Source organism: Schistocerca americana, chromosome 10 (genome assembly GCF_021461395.2).
Source record: "Schistocerca americana isolate TAMUIC-IGC-003095 chromosome 10, iqSchAmer2.1, whole genome shotgun sequence".
Classification (NCBI taxonomy): Eukaryota; Metazoa; Arthropoda; class Insecta; order Orthoptera; family Acrididae; genus Schistocerca; species Schistocerca americana.
Window position 1 is genome coordinate 186,203,593 of NC_060128.1, and position 15,628 is coordinate 186,219,220.

Genomic DNA, 15,628 nt, shown 5'->3' on the forward strand with positions numbered 1-15,628 from the left:
GACTGTCAGTACGGCCACATAACCTATAACTTTAACTCGACAAGCATTCTCAGTTACAATAAGCACGTTAGGCGGTAGTAGCAATAGGTAAATAACAATTAAAGGCTACAATGACAGACATGTTTGTCGTTTCGGGAAGTTTATTCGTTTACGAAAGTCAACCTGTATGACGGACAGAGATAATGAACTAACCCAGTGGTCACAGCTATTATCTATGACAATGGCGTATACAAATTATTCAGTTAGCAAGTACTGTAAAACAAATACGACGGTATTTGTAATAAGATAATATGGAAAGGGAGTCCGTTATTCGTAAATAATAAGTTGACATCTTAAAATATGCGTATGAAACTGGACATCCATGAAACCCTTTTGCCTATGATACTTAAAAGTCTCATTTATGTTGTATGCAATGTCAGAAGCAGATTAAAAAGCCTTTTTAAAGATGCCTCATTAATCCCTGTACGATTAGTATGTATTGATAAAAAGGGATGTTGACTTAGAAATAATATACACTACTGGCGATCAAAATTGCTACACCAAGAAGACATGCAGATGACAAACGGGTATTCATCGGACAAATATATTGTACTAGAACTGACATCTGATTACATTTTCACGCAGTTTTGGTGCATACATCCAGAGAAATCAGTACCCACAACAACCACCTCTGGCCGTAATAATGGCCTTGATACGCCTGGGCACTGAGTCAAACAGAGCTTGGATGAGTGTACAAGTACAGCTGCTCATGCAGCTTCAACACGATACCACAGTTCATCAAGAGTAGTGACTCGCGTATTGTGACGAGCCAGTTGCTCGGCCACCATTGACCAGACGTTTTCAGATCTGGAGAATGTGCTGGACAGGGCACATTTTATGTATCAAGAAATGCCCGTACAAGACCTGCAACATACAGTCGTGCATTATCCTGCTGAAATGTAGGGTTTCGTAGGGATCGAATGAAGGGTAGAGCCACGGGTCGTAACACATCTGAAATGTATCGTCCACTGTTCAAAATTCCGTCAATGCGAACAAGAGGTGACCGAGACGTGTAACCAATGGCACCCCATACCACCACGCCGGGTGATACGCCAGTATGGCGATGACGAATACACGCTTGCAATGTGCGTTAAGCGGGATGTCACCAAACACGAGTGCGACCATCATGATGCTGTAAACACAACCTAGATTCATCCGAAAAAATGACGTTTTGCCATTCGTCCACCCAGGTTTGTCGTTAATTACGCCGTCGCAGGCGCTCCTGTCTGTGATGCAGCGTCAGCAGTAATCGCAGCCATGGTCTCCGAGCTGATAGCCCATGCTGCTGCAAACGTCGTCGAACTGTTCGTGCACATGGTTGTTGTCTTGCAAACGCCCCCAGCTGTTGACTCAGGGATTGAGACGTGGCTGCTCGATCCGTTACAGCAATGCGGGTAAGATGCCTGTCATCTCGACTGCTAGTGATACGAGGCCGTTGGTATCCAGCACGGCGTTTTGTATTACCCTCCTGAACCCACCGATTCCATATTCTGCTAACAGTCAATGGATCTCAACCAACGCGAGCAGCAATGTCGCGATACGATAAACCGCAATCGCGATAGGCTGCAATCCGACCTTTATCAAAGTCGGAAACGTGATGGTACGCATTTCTGCTCCTTATACGAGGCATCACAACAACGTTTCACCAGGCAACGGCGGTCAACTGCTGTTTGTGTATGAGAAATCGGTTGGAAACTTTCCTCATGTCAGCACGTTGTGGGTGTCGCCACCGGCGCCAACCTTGCGAGAAATGCTCTGAAAAGCTAATCATTTGCATATCACAGCGTCCTCTTCCTGTCGGTTAAATTTCGCGTCTGTAGCACGTCATCTTCGTGGTGTAGCAATTTTAATGGCCAGTAGTGTACATGATCTGCTATCGGCAGCATTCGGATAACCCCTATGCAACATGTCACAACAGATGCGACATTCAAATCAACTCACCAGTCCACATGTGGAAAGACTTAATAAACATCAACACCATCTGTATCAAATACGTACATGGGGGAGAATCACGTCAGTGTAATTTAACAGTCGAACTCTAAGGATCCACATCATCCCATACATCAACATCATCTTACTCCATAAGAAAGTGATGTAAAAAGCGCATTGTCTCTATATTTCCTATAGTGATTTAGAGACATTATGGTTTGTACACAGGGCTACCGACAGTCTTTTTTTCTGCATGAAATGAAACAGGGAATGGGATTATGATATATTTTGTACCGTCCATTATACACAATACGAGGGCTCGAGAAATAGGAAAATATACCTGTAAGTGATAGTGAGCAGCTTGCAAAATGTATATTTTGATGTGTGTCACATGGAGCATGTTTGTGTGCATGACGAAGACATCAAGCAGGAGCCGCCGTCGCTGCAGTACGTTGACCCCACCATGATCGGCGTCCTGGTCGGCTTGGGACTAATGTTCATCATCCTCTGCGTCGTACTGCATCTCTTCAGCAAGTAAGTCTCCTCCAAGCCTACTGCTTCTGTTTTCTTTCTCGATTTTCAAACGTTTCTCCATGATCTGTTCAACACACTTATCTGTAACTCACTGTAGTAACACCCCCTCCTCCCCTTTTCCCTTCCCTCCCCCTTGTCTATAGAGGCGTCTATCGAAAAGTTTTTCTTAACAGTCTCTGTCACTGGCATTTCAGTCTTCTTCATTGCCATTATCCTTTGTGTTTGTGACACTATTAAACATGACTTCAGAAGCTCTAAGCTAATTAACATTATCTTTATTCTGAAAGCTTGCTATTATTGTTATTATTATTATTAATTACTATTAATATTATTATTCGTGTTCGTAATTATAATCAGCCTCATAATAATATCTCACGTTACATAACTAAATCACAGTACCCATATAAATTGGGTATGTTTAATGATAGTTTAAAGTACTGGGTGATCAAAAAGTCAGTATTAACTTGAAAACTTAATAAACCACGGAATAATGTAGATAGAGAGGTAAAAATTGACACACATGCTTGGAATGGCTTTGGGTTTTATTAGAACAAAAACAATACAAAAGTTCAAAAAATGTCCGACAGATGGCGCTTCATCTGATCAGAATAGCAATAATTAGCATAACAAAGTAATACAAAGCAAAGATGATGTTCTTTACAGGAAATGCTCCATATGTCCACCATCATTCCTCAACAATAGCTGTAGTCGAGGAATAATGTTGTGAACAGCAGTGTAAAGCTTGTCCGGAGTTATGGTGAGGCATTGACGTCAGATGTTGTCTTTCAGCATCCTTAGAGATGTCAGTCGATCACGATACACTTATGACTTCAGATAACCCCCAAGTCAATAATCGCACGGACTGAGGTCTGGGGACCTGAGAGGCCAAGCATGACGAAAGTGGCAGCTGAGCACACGATCATCACCAAACGACGCGTGCAAGAGATCTTTCACACGTCTAGCAATAGGGGGTGGAGCGCCATCCTGCATAAACATCGTGCGTTCCAGCAGGTGTTTATCAGCCAGGCTGGGAATGATCCGATTCTGTAACATATCGGCGTACCTCTCACCCGTCACGGTAGCAGTTACAAATCCAGAATCACACATATCCTTGAAGGAAAAAGGCCCGATAACGGTAGATGTGGTAAATCCAACCCAAACTGTGACTTTCTCGTCGTGCAATGGAGTTTCCACGACAGTTCTAGGATTTTCGGTTGCCCAAATTCTGCAGTTGTGGGCGTTGACAGACCCTCGGAGCGTGAAATGGGTTTTGTCGGTCCTCAACACGTTACTCAACCAATTGTCATCTTCCGCTATCTTTTGAAACGACCACACCGTAATTGCCCTCCACTTCACTAAATCGCCGGGTAACAGTTCATGATGCCGATGGATTTTGTACGGATAACATAGGAGGGTACGCCTAAGTGCCAACGAAACAGTAGTGTATGGGATCCTGGTGCGACGTAGAACTGCACTAGCGCTGACTTCCCCGTGCGTAGACGAACCCGCTACAGTTTCCATCTCTTCCTGAACTGTCGCAGCAACATTACGCCTTGTGCTCAGTCGGCCACTACAGGGTCTATCGTCTAAACAACCCATGCCTTCGAACTACGAAATCATTCTCGCCACAACTGCATTTGTCAACGGACCTTTACGCGTTCGAATCCCCTTCCTAGGGCGATAGGATCGTAACGCTGACCTAGCACATTCCCCATTCTGATAATACAGCTTCACTAAAAGCGCCTTTTCTGGTAACGCCAACATGCTGCGACTCCTGGCGCATCTGATACTCTCTCTCTTTTTTTTTTCCTTTATTGTGATTTCATTCCCCTGCCCCATATGACAACGTAAAATAAGAATAAAATGTTACATACATAAGGCGATAGAGGGGATTTTAAAACTGAATAATGGGAGGAAATGGAGGTAAAAAATAGGCTAACACGGAGACGCTCATGGAGGACGATTAAAAAAAAAGTCACCAGAAAGTTAAAAAACACAGTTGGCGATTCTTCAAAACTCAGAGAAGACACTGAATGGACATCCACACGTTAAAAGGCGGCCACAGTAGTAAAAACACTCCGGAACAACACACTTAAAACCCACTTGGAGCACACACGACGAAGAATGAAACTGCCAGGCGGGACCTGCCGAGGAAAAGGGCAGAGAGGATGGAAAAGGAGGGGAGAGCAAAGGGGCAGCTGGGGAAATGGCGGGATGAAGAGAGGAGGGGCATGGCATCAGTGGGTACATGAAGAGGCAGGAGACATGTGGGGCGGGGATGAAGACAGAAGACAGGACAGGAGGGAGTGCAGAGACACTGAAAGGAGGAAGGGGGGGGGGGGGGGGGAGTAGGAGGGGGAAGCCGCTCAGGAGGAGGGAGGGGGAGGAGAGGGAGCCCTGAGGAGGAGGCAGGAAGATGGGGTTAGAGTTGGTAGGAAGGGTAGATGTCAGGGCGAAGCTCATCATCCGGGAGGGGTAGACGGTGGAAGTTGCATTGGGAAAGATGGTGTAGAGATCGAGAGAGAGTGGGACACAACGGTAAAGGCGCGGCAACTGGTTGGGGGTGGAGAGGAAGGGAGACACCAGGGGGTGAGGGGGATCAAGGCGGCGGACAATATATAGTGGGTCTAGGCGCTACAGTCTGGAACCGCGTGACCGCAACGGTCGCAGGTTCGAATCCTGCCTCTGGCATGGATGTGTGTGATGTCCTTAGGTTAGTTAGGTTTCAGTGGTTCTAAGTTTCAGGGGACTGATGACCTCAGAAGTTGAGTTCCATAGTGTTCAGAGCCATTTGAACCATTTGAATATATAGTGTGCGGATGTGTTCAAAGAAAAGGAGAAGGTGGGGGAAGGGGATGAGGTCGTAGAGGATGCGTATGGGGGACGGAAGGTGGATGCGGAAGGCGAGGCAGAGCGCATGGTATTCGAGGATTTGGAGGGCTTTACAGAACCGGGGAGGGGCGGAAATCCAAGCTATGCTGGCATAACAGAGGATGGGGTGGATCAAGGATTTGTAGGTGTGAAGGACGGTGGAAGGACGCAGACCCCACGTCTGGCCGGACAGGAGTTTCAGGAGGCAAAGGCGGTTGTGAGCTTTGTTTTGGATGGTAAGGAGATGGGGAGTCCAGGTGAGGTGGCGGTCGAGTGTGAGGCAAAGGTATTTGAAGGTAGGAGTGAGGTGGATAGGACGGCCATAAATGGTGAGGTAGAAATCATGGAGGCGGAAGGAGCGGGTGGTGCGGCCTATGATGATCGCCTGGGTCTCGGAGGGAGCTAACGGATTAACCACTGGCTGCACCAAGCGGTGAATTGGTCAAGGTGGGCTTGGAGGGTACGTTGGGACCATTGAAGGGTAGGATAGAGGGCTAGGAAGGCGGTGTCATCAGCGAACTGGAGAAGATGAACAGGAGGGGGAGGTTTGGGCATATCAGCAGTGTACAGGAGATAGAGTAGAGGGGAATGGACAGAACCTTGGGGCCCGCCGGCAGAGGGATAGAAAGTACGGGAGTTGGAATTGTGGGTATTCACATAGGAGCGACGATGGGAAAGGAAGGAAGCAACGAGACGGACGAAGTTGATGGGGAGAGCATAGGTCTGGAGTTTGAAGAGGAGCTCGGGATGCCAGACACGGTCACAGGCGTTCTGGAGATCAACAAAGATAGCGGAGCGACGGGAGTTAAGTTGGAGGGAAAGAAGATTGGTAAGGTTAAGGAGCTGGTCGTCGGCGGAGAAGGAGATTCTCTCTCTCATTACATCTCCTTTTATGCACGATTGTCATGCGCAGTCACTGACGTTTTGCTGTCCAGCGCCATCTGTCGTACATTTTCTGAACTTTGCTCTAATAAAACCCCATGTCATTCCAAGCATGTGTGTCAATTTTTACATCTCTATCTACATTATTCCGTGGTTTATTAAGTTTTGATCACTTGGTATGTATGCCACAACAACATCGTTAATTTTTTTACAGTGTTTTTGTTTTCCTTTAACCAAACCAAAGTTATTTCTCAACATTTTGCACAAAAATTAACCAATAATAGGCTTAAAAACACCCTTGTTAAACTTGTATGCGTATGGTCTCACATTCTGAATTGCATTTAGATGACTGGCTAAGGTCCCGTTAGATGGCGGAGGCGAATGTAAGCCGCGTGTGTCCGCAGGGCCCGGTGGCGCGAGAACCGCACCATCTTCAACACGCCGAACCCGCGCCTGATGAACGTCTCACTGCTGCGCGACAGCAAGCTGATTCACGGAGGTGAGCAGGCGGCGGCTGCGGGCGCGGCCGCCGCCGCGGGGGCGGCTGTGGGGGCGGGAGCTGGCGCGGGGGCGGCGGCGGCGGCGGCGGTGGGTCGGCGCGGCAGCCCCCAGCCCAGCCTCGCGTCGCTTGCCGACGCCGGCTCCGCCGGTACTCGATCCTCGGACCACCGCTCCGCACGATCAGATGAGATGGCAGACCCCGCCAGCCAGACGCCCTGCACGCCGCTCCGCTCAGAGTAGCAAGTAGCCGGCGAGGGGCGAGCAACACACCACACACACACACACACACACATATATATATATACTCACACAGACAAACACACAGAGAGAGGATTGGAGGAGCAATAAATTCGTAGCAAACACACATCTACATCCCCCACACTCATTTTCTACAAAGGACGCATAAAGCTCATGTACAGGAATTGTTGACACTCCCTATTAACACACACTCAAACACAGGGACACAGGCATAGCAGGGATCACCAGAAAACCAGTTACAGGTTGCCTATATGGCGACTTCCACGGGCAACAATATTTTGTATTTTTTAACTAAAGTTCAGTCTTGATCACTACACTTATGTCTCAATAACATAGGTGACCAGTTTCGGTTATATTTATATAACCATCATCAGACCAATGGCTCCCTTGGAGGATGGTAGTTGATTTCGTAGCAGCTGAAGAGAGCTCCGCCTACCATCCTCCAAGGGAGCCATTGGTCTGAAGATGGTTATATAAATATAACCGAAACCGGTCACCTGTATTATTGAGACATAAGTGTTGTGATCAAGACTGTACTTTAGTTAAAAAATATAATAATCTATTGATCACTGTTTTCCAAAAATGTTTACCAGAATTGAACAATATTTTGGTTCTCAGTAGGATTTTCGTAACTTTTTATCTTTATGGTACTTGAAATTCAGAACTCATATATCAGTCCACCAAAGCAGTTATATGCCAACGGTCAGTGGTAACACTGGTTCCCGTCAGATCACCGAAATTAAGCGCCCTTGGGCTTGACTAGCACTTGGATGGGTGACCATCCGGGTCTGCCGGGCGCTGTTGGCGAGGCGGTGGCCACTCAGCCCTTGTGAGGCCAACTGAGGACCTACGTGACTGACAACGGCCCCTTCATACCTGCATCCAGTGACGCCTATTGTCTGAGGATAACTTGGCGGTCGGTCGGTTCCGTTGCGCCTTCTAAGGTCTGTTCGGACTGAGTCAGTCAGTCAAAGCAGTTATACATACCTATCAAAAATTCTCGGTAGAATCGACTGTGAAATGTTTGCATTGTCTTTGATACCCAAAAGTACGACCGATTTCTCGACGGGCAACATGGTGCTGTGGTAGAGTAATTGCCTCCCACGTGGGTGGCCTGTTTGATTCTAGGCTGTCGTACATTTTTATACAAAGATGCATGCCTTACGTACATTGCCGTGAAGAGTATATATAATACATAAAATAGAAAAAAATTTTTTTTTTTACTTTTTTGGCTTTCGGGTTGTGTCCGTTCAGCCATCTCAACAGTGGAATATCGTTTTTGACGATCCGAACGTAATAGCTCCACAACACAACACCCTATCACCGAGCGCAGAAAAATCTCAGGCCCGGCTGGCAATCGAACCCGTGCCTCTCCTCTTAATGATCAGCAGCGCTAACCACGTAGCAGCCGATGCGGAAGAGAATAGAGTTGAACTGTATTGTCTTTTCTTTCAATGAAACAATTTTATTAACAATCTTATATAAAATATCATTAATTAAGAATCTATATTTGCAATGTAAACTGGATTAAGTGTTTGATGTCAATTAAAAATAAGAACACGCACATTTCTCATAAAAACGATAATTAGGTATGCATTAAGTAGCATGTTTGATGACATTTGTTTTCAAACTGAACTGGCCGAAAAAAGGAAAAAATAGTTACCGAAATGGGACTCGAACCAGCGGTCATCAGTCTCGAGCGCTTCCGATTTTTTCCATCTTTATGCATTTTGCGCTTCACGGAGGTGCTCGTAGAACATGCATCTTTGTTTAAAAATTTGCATTCGCCGGGAATCGAATCCACAGCTCTCACGCGGCAGACAAGCACTCTACCACAGAGCTACATCTCTGTCGAAAAGTTGGCTTTACTTTACGGTATTAAAGGCACTCGAAAAATAATGTTCTCTAGAATTTTTGAGAGTTGCAATTAACAGCTTTGTGCAATTATATTTGAGTTGTGTTCATCCTTTAACTTAATTATAAAAAATTACAAAAAGCCGATGGCAATGCGGTCTCTTTGTGAATATTTCACATAATTGTTGAAGGAATTTAAAAATTTAAAAAATTTTTAATTCAGTCATAATATACTCATTAAGAAGTATAGTCTTCAAAACAGTAAGTCAAGAAACTGTGTATATGTCCTGCAGCGCAACTCACGGCCCGCAAATTATCCAAATTATATTCATCCAGTATTTGTGAACAAGCGTACTTAGCGACTTTCAACAAACGTTAAACATAATTTCAAACCTTTTGTAATCTTTTCTTCGCTTACATGCTTAACTTCAAATATTTAACACCCCAACTCCTTTCCAAACAGATGTCTGAAGCTCGTTTATACATGGGAATTCAGTTCTTTAATGAATCGGTTTTGGGGGTTAACTGGTACAATACAGATTGATTCACGAAGATATGCAAATATTTTAATATGTTATTCTAAAAGTAAAACTAAAGATAAAAGTTCATATCAACATGTTCAGTTACGGATTTACGGCTAATAAAAGATTTTGCCTTAATTTTAGCAACCTCGACAATACGAAGCCATCGCAATACTGTACGAGGTTAAAGTAAAGCACGATTTCCATTTATTTTGCTGTTATTGGTCTGGTGAATATAATAAACATGTCCCAGACGTGTATCTGCAGTAGTTTTCCAGAACATCCAGAGAAGCAAAGATTACTGTACAAGCAAATTTGTTTACTTTCCATTAAGAATGTATTTGTTGGCAACCGCTAGTGAGTTGTTTCAGTCGTTTCATAACTTTGAAATAAGTTAGTATTCTGTATTGCTCAGTGAATTAACAAAGTCAATACACGTCGGGCATTAACTGCTCGCATTATGAATACAATAGACGAAATTAAGAACAACCATGCGAAATTGAAACGAGCAACAAAACCTGTTCATACACGTGCAGGTAAATGCATTGAACTCGGTGGGGATACTTTTGAACATTTAATGTGAAAATATTGTGAAATTGTGTGTACACTCTGCAGCCTCCTTAACATTGAGCTTTGTTTTTTCCGGTTTAACATGAATTCACGTGTGCTATGGTATTAATAAAAGCAGATTATCTGACACATTTATACAGTTTCAGTTAACGTTATTAACATCATTTTTCCAAAATTAAATTCTCTACAACTTCTGTTGAAAACTTTATGCAATTGTCTGGAATTTAAAAAAGAAATTTGGTCAAGTAGTTAATAAATTAAAAATTTTACGAAATTACTTCTTTGCTTTCCTGGGTGTTCTGGGGGACATATTTTATTAGATTCACCAGATCAATAAGAACAAAGTAAATGGAAATCGTGCTTTAACCTCGCACAGTTTTACGATGACTTCATATTAGCGAGGTTGCTAAATTTCAAGCAAAATCGTTTCTTAGCCGTAATTACGTAACTAAACATTTGCGGTCCTATGTTTATATGACCTTTTTCCTTTAGTTTTACTTGTAGAGTAGCTTATTAAAATATTTGCGTATCTTCGTGAATCACCCTGTAGAATGACGCTTTTGGCTGGAGCGTCACACGACACACTTCATTCTAGCAACGCATCTCACAAGTATTTCTTATATGCGCGTATATCTAGGTACCAAATAAGCCATTTGCAAGAAGCAAACGATAGTTTTCAGTAACCCGAACGCTCTGGAGTAGGGTCAGGGTCTGTAATATGGCTTTCACACACACACACACACACACACACACACACACACACACTCAGCCACTTCCGCAAACACGCATATACCTAAAGCGTCCCACAACCAGGCTTCCCAGGCCATGCGAAACAACTGATTTATTATGCGTAACAACAGCTCGTAATTCATATACATACAAACAAAATGTTAAGCAGCACGGCAGGGAATCATCATGAACAGCAAGGGTCAAGTACGAGCTTTTCTTGAAGCATACATCATAATTAAATAGTTTACTGGGGACTGGGGGCAGTGTGTATGAATAGGAAAAACACACACTCGCACACACACACACACACACATGCATAAGATACCCCGTAAATTTACTTCCACTAGCAGTTGTTATACTCAACTAACTAGCGTTTCGTTATTATACGCATGTAGGATCCCCACCTTTCCGATCGCAAATGGCCAAAGAGCTCACCTTTTCTGTGAATCAGTCATGTCTACTACTTGCTGTATCAAGCTGTTTGAATAGAAGAAAGAATGCTAGACACCATTCCATTTATGGCGTTTAGGCGCATTCGAGTTTCTTTAAGGAGTCAGCCCCAATAACAACATTTCTTAAAATTCTTTTTTACGATATTCTGAGCCGCGCGGAGTGACCGTGTCACGGACTGCGCAGCCCCTATTGCCGGAGGTTCGAGTCCCTCCCTCGGGCATGGGTGTGTGTGTTGTTCTTAGCGTAAGTTAGTTTAAGTAATGTGTAAGTTCTAACAACCCTACCACAACAAAGGTCAAAAATTAATTATTATTGTAGTGTTGCTCACGCTGCTAAATATTTCATTTTCGGGCAACAACAAAGTTATATTATGTGGTAGGTGCCATTAGAGCACAGTTATTAAAGTCATTTCTTGAAATAATGCATAAACTAGGCACTCATCTTTTCGTGTTTCCCACGGTGGTCTCGTTGTGAACCCATGGCTCAATCGTCGAAAATCTAGGTAGTGATGATTCCAAGCTCGGATGCAAAGAGGCCTAGGTGTTATTCTGCGATATTCAAAAGTTTTATAGATGCGTTTCAGAAAACATTCTTGAAGATTAAACTCTTGCAAGTTATGACAATTGTGATGTAAAAAAGTAACCAGCACTCCAGATTTAAGTTACACTTCTTCTTTATTACTTTTGTTGCAACATCACTTCACAATATAAAACATACTTGAAAATTTCTTCCTCACTGTTAAAAGTTCACATTGCATAAACTGACCACCAAAGCTTGACTCTCTAATAACCGCTTACGCGCCCAAAAATCAGAGTTACAAGTACGTCGAAGATCATGGTGACAAAAGAAAGAATACACGTAAGAATAATATCATTGCAATATAAACATATAGATGTATAAAAGTACCTCTACATTAATGAAATCAAATCTGAATCTTGTCACAGAAATATGTTAATTATTTTACACAAACACAGTAGAATATTGCTGGTATCGAGAGGTTGAGGTGAGGTGCCGTAGTGGTTACGTAATTCAAGTACCATTACAAAGTCTAGGGGCCGATGACCTCAGCAGTTTGGTCCCTTAGGAATTCACACACATTTTAACATATGATATTCTGAATACCAGTTCCACCAGCTTACGGAAAGCGAGGCAGTTAACTGCCTCGAGCAATGTTCACCAATATGTAGATCAGTAGTAGTTTTCAGGACAAGCTTCATGGACACACAACTGGCGACGAGCGTCCCGGAACGTAGAGGTACCACACACTCAATCGCAAGCTACACTTTAAAGGTGCGTTTCCACCCGCACGCCTTGCGCCTGGCCGTCGTGCGACTATCATTCTCAATTGAGAGAAGTCTTCCGAAGTAAGAGTGATTTCAGGTGTGCCGCAGGGGAGTGTCGTAGGACCGTTGCTATTCACAATATACATAAATAACCTTGTCGATGACATCGGAAGTTCATTGAGGCTTTTTGCGGATGATGCTGTGGTATAACGAGAGGTTGTAACAATGGAAAATTGTGCTGAAATGCAGGAGGATCTGCAGCGAATTGACGCGTGGTGCAGGGAATGGCAATTGAATCTCAATGTAGACAAGTGTAATGTGCTGCGAATACATAGAAAGAAAGATCCCTTATCATTTAGCTACAATATAGCAGGTCAGCAACTGGAAGCAGTTAATTCCATAAATTATCTGGGAGTAGGAATTAGGAGTGATTTAAAATGGAATGATCATATAAAGTTGATCGTCGGTAAATCAGATGCCAGACTGAGATTCATTGGAAGAATCCTAAGGAAATGCAATCCGAAAACAAAGGAAGTAGGTTACAGTACGCTTGTTCGCCCACTGCTTGAATACTGCTCAGCAGTGTGGGATCCGTACCAGATAGGGTTGACAGAAGAGATAGAGAAGATCCAACGGAGAGCAGCGCGCTTCGTCACAGGATCATTTAGTAATCGCGAAAGCGTTACGGAGATGACAGATAAACTCCAGTGGAAGACTGCAGGAGAGACGCTCAGTAGCTCGGTACGGGCTTTTGTTGAAGTTTCGAGAACATACCTTCACCGAGGAATCGAGCAGTGTATTGCTCCCTCCTACGTATATCTCGCGAAGAGACCATGAGGATAAAATCAGAGAGATTAGAGCCCACACAGAGGCCACGAACAATACGAGACTGGAATAGAAGGGAGAACCGATAGAGGTACTCAAGGTACCCTCCGCCACACACCGTCAGGTGGCTTGCGGAGTATGGATGTAGATGTAGATGTAGATGTAGACTGACACTCTCGTCATCTTCAAAGTGTATTCCCCGTAGATAATCTTTAAGCTCCAACAACTCAGATGAAATGGCCTTCCTTTCAATCTTGCGGTCCACTGTGAGCATTCGTGAAACCCATCGTGAGCATCTCTTTGAATATCCGAGAGTCTGGATCACTGCAAACGCACTTCCAATGCTCACCGACCCGACAACTGTAGACCCAATTTTCGAGCTGTGATGCACCGGTCGGCACGAATAATGGCATCCGTACGATTCAGCATGTCTGCACCAGTGGCTGTGACAGGACGTCCCGAGCGTGGCTGGTCATGCAGCTCTGTTTCTGCATTTCCTGAGGCTGTAACTTTCTTTACAAATCGCCCAAAGCTACTCCTATCAACTGCAGCGTCGCCATACACTGCATACAAACATTTATAGATGTTCACGACGGTTTCTTTTTCTGCACACAAAAATTCAAATAATAGCACGCTGCTTGTAACATGAGTCGTATGTAGACGACATTTTGATGCTGTACTACAAACAATTGCCTCACAAATGCTGCTCTATGACTTTATACCTAGTCATGCTCCGAAATTTTCCTTTACTGCACGCAGTACGCAGTGCTGTAACGTATGTTGATATCCTACTGCATTCAGTGTTTTCTTCAGTGCAAGGACAGGACTACACGCTAACCACGAAAAACACCCCCATACAGTACCACAGCCTCATCCGTACTTCATTGTTGGCGTTACACGCCTCGTAGTGGCCCCTTATCAGTTAGAGGGCACGCACAACAGACAAGCAAGATGGGCTGTCAACCTCCTCTCAAGAGCTCAGATCGAAACATCGCGCCAGAAGACATGTGACAGTGTTTCCACCAATTGGGACTCATGTGACTCATGTAGCACTCCGCCAAATCGGCGTTATAAGCGCTCCCGGACAGTCAAACGAGCAGTGTTTACCCACCACCAGAACAATTCTGGCCAGTACTTACGCCGGCTCTAGCACAGCATATACTCACCATAACATTCAGTAGCTCGTTGCATCTTGTAATTGGTAGATTTTGGTCATTATGTTGTTTCGTTGGCTTACATTCTTGTCTGGTTTTTCTACCACAAGAATTGTGGGGTTTTCTTGTTGTTCTTGAGTTTAAAAATTCGTGCATGCCTAGAAGGCGTTTTTTTTTTAAGTACAATAAAGTGTGTTCACACTTGACTGTTAGTTCTTTCCTGACGGCCGCAGGTAACGTTCTCCAGGATTCTCCTGACCTAAACGTCTTCTATCGGATTGCAACAGAGTATAGGCTGATCGATCGCTCCAAATCACTTTTTTTCCAGACATCTACTATCCAGTTGCGTCGCTCTTCACACAACCTCAAGCGTCGTTTAGCACTAATCACAGAAATGTTTGCCTTACGAGGAGCTGCTTGCCGTGGCACTCAATACGTACAGTCATTGTACTAGCTCCTGGTGGCAGCTTTCAACTGACGAGTGATTCCTTCCACTGATTTCATGTTACAACCCTTCACGGTGGTGGTATTGGTGGTGGTAAGTTCCTGCGAGACCAAAATGCTGAGGTCATCGGTCCCCTGGCTTACACACAACTTAACCTACCTTTCGCTAAGCACAACACACACGCCCATGCCCGAGGGAGGACTCGAACCTCCGACGGGGGGAGCCCCGCGAACTGTGGCAAGGCGCCCAAAGACTGTGCGGCCACAACCCTTCGCATTGCTCGACGGTGCCTGTCTGTCAGTTATGAGGTCTGGCGGGTCTTGCTTTAGCTGTGACCGTTCCTTCTCGTCTATCATCACATCACCAACAGTCGTCTTGGGTAGCTTTGGAAGGGTTGAAGTGTCAATTATGGTTTAGTCAGTCAGATGGCATCAAATGCGTAGGCCGCGTTCTCCTGATCAACTCATTCTGGTGTTACCGCTTCTCTACTGACAACGCAACACTCCTCGCCTTCTTTGATACTGGCTGGTCCACCTCAAGTGACATCTAGTGGTCACTATCGCATTACATCGGGGTGTCCGGATACTTTCGAATAGTAGTGCAGGTGTGTTTATTAGAAGAGCAACGTGTTTCTCTGTATTTTCGCGATAATCACATCGTCCTACTGCTATTATAATGGGTAGTCAAACGAAAACGAGATACAGGGTGGTTCACGAAGATATGCAAATATTTCAGTACGTTATTCTACAAGCAAAATTAAAGAAAAAAGTTCATATGATC

The 15,628-nt window shown here is 44.4% G+C and overlaps 1 protein-coding gene across 4 annotated transcripts in view; it reads left to right on the forward strand.

The window, feature by feature from the left end:
* Positions 1–15,628, forward strand: part of LOC124552557 — a 276,969-nt gene that overhangs the window by 166,880 nt on the left and 94,461 nt on the right. For all 4 annotated transcript variants that reach the window (XM_047126876.1, XM_047126877.1, XM_047126878.1 and 1 more), the window contains exons 6-7: positions 2,388–2,502; positions 6,660–6,754. In XM_047126876.1, the coding sequence (XP_046982832.1) occupies positions 2,388–2,502; positions 6,660–6,754 (210 nt within the window). The remainder of the gene's footprint in view (positions 1–2,387; positions 2,503–6,659; positions 6,755–15,628) is intronic.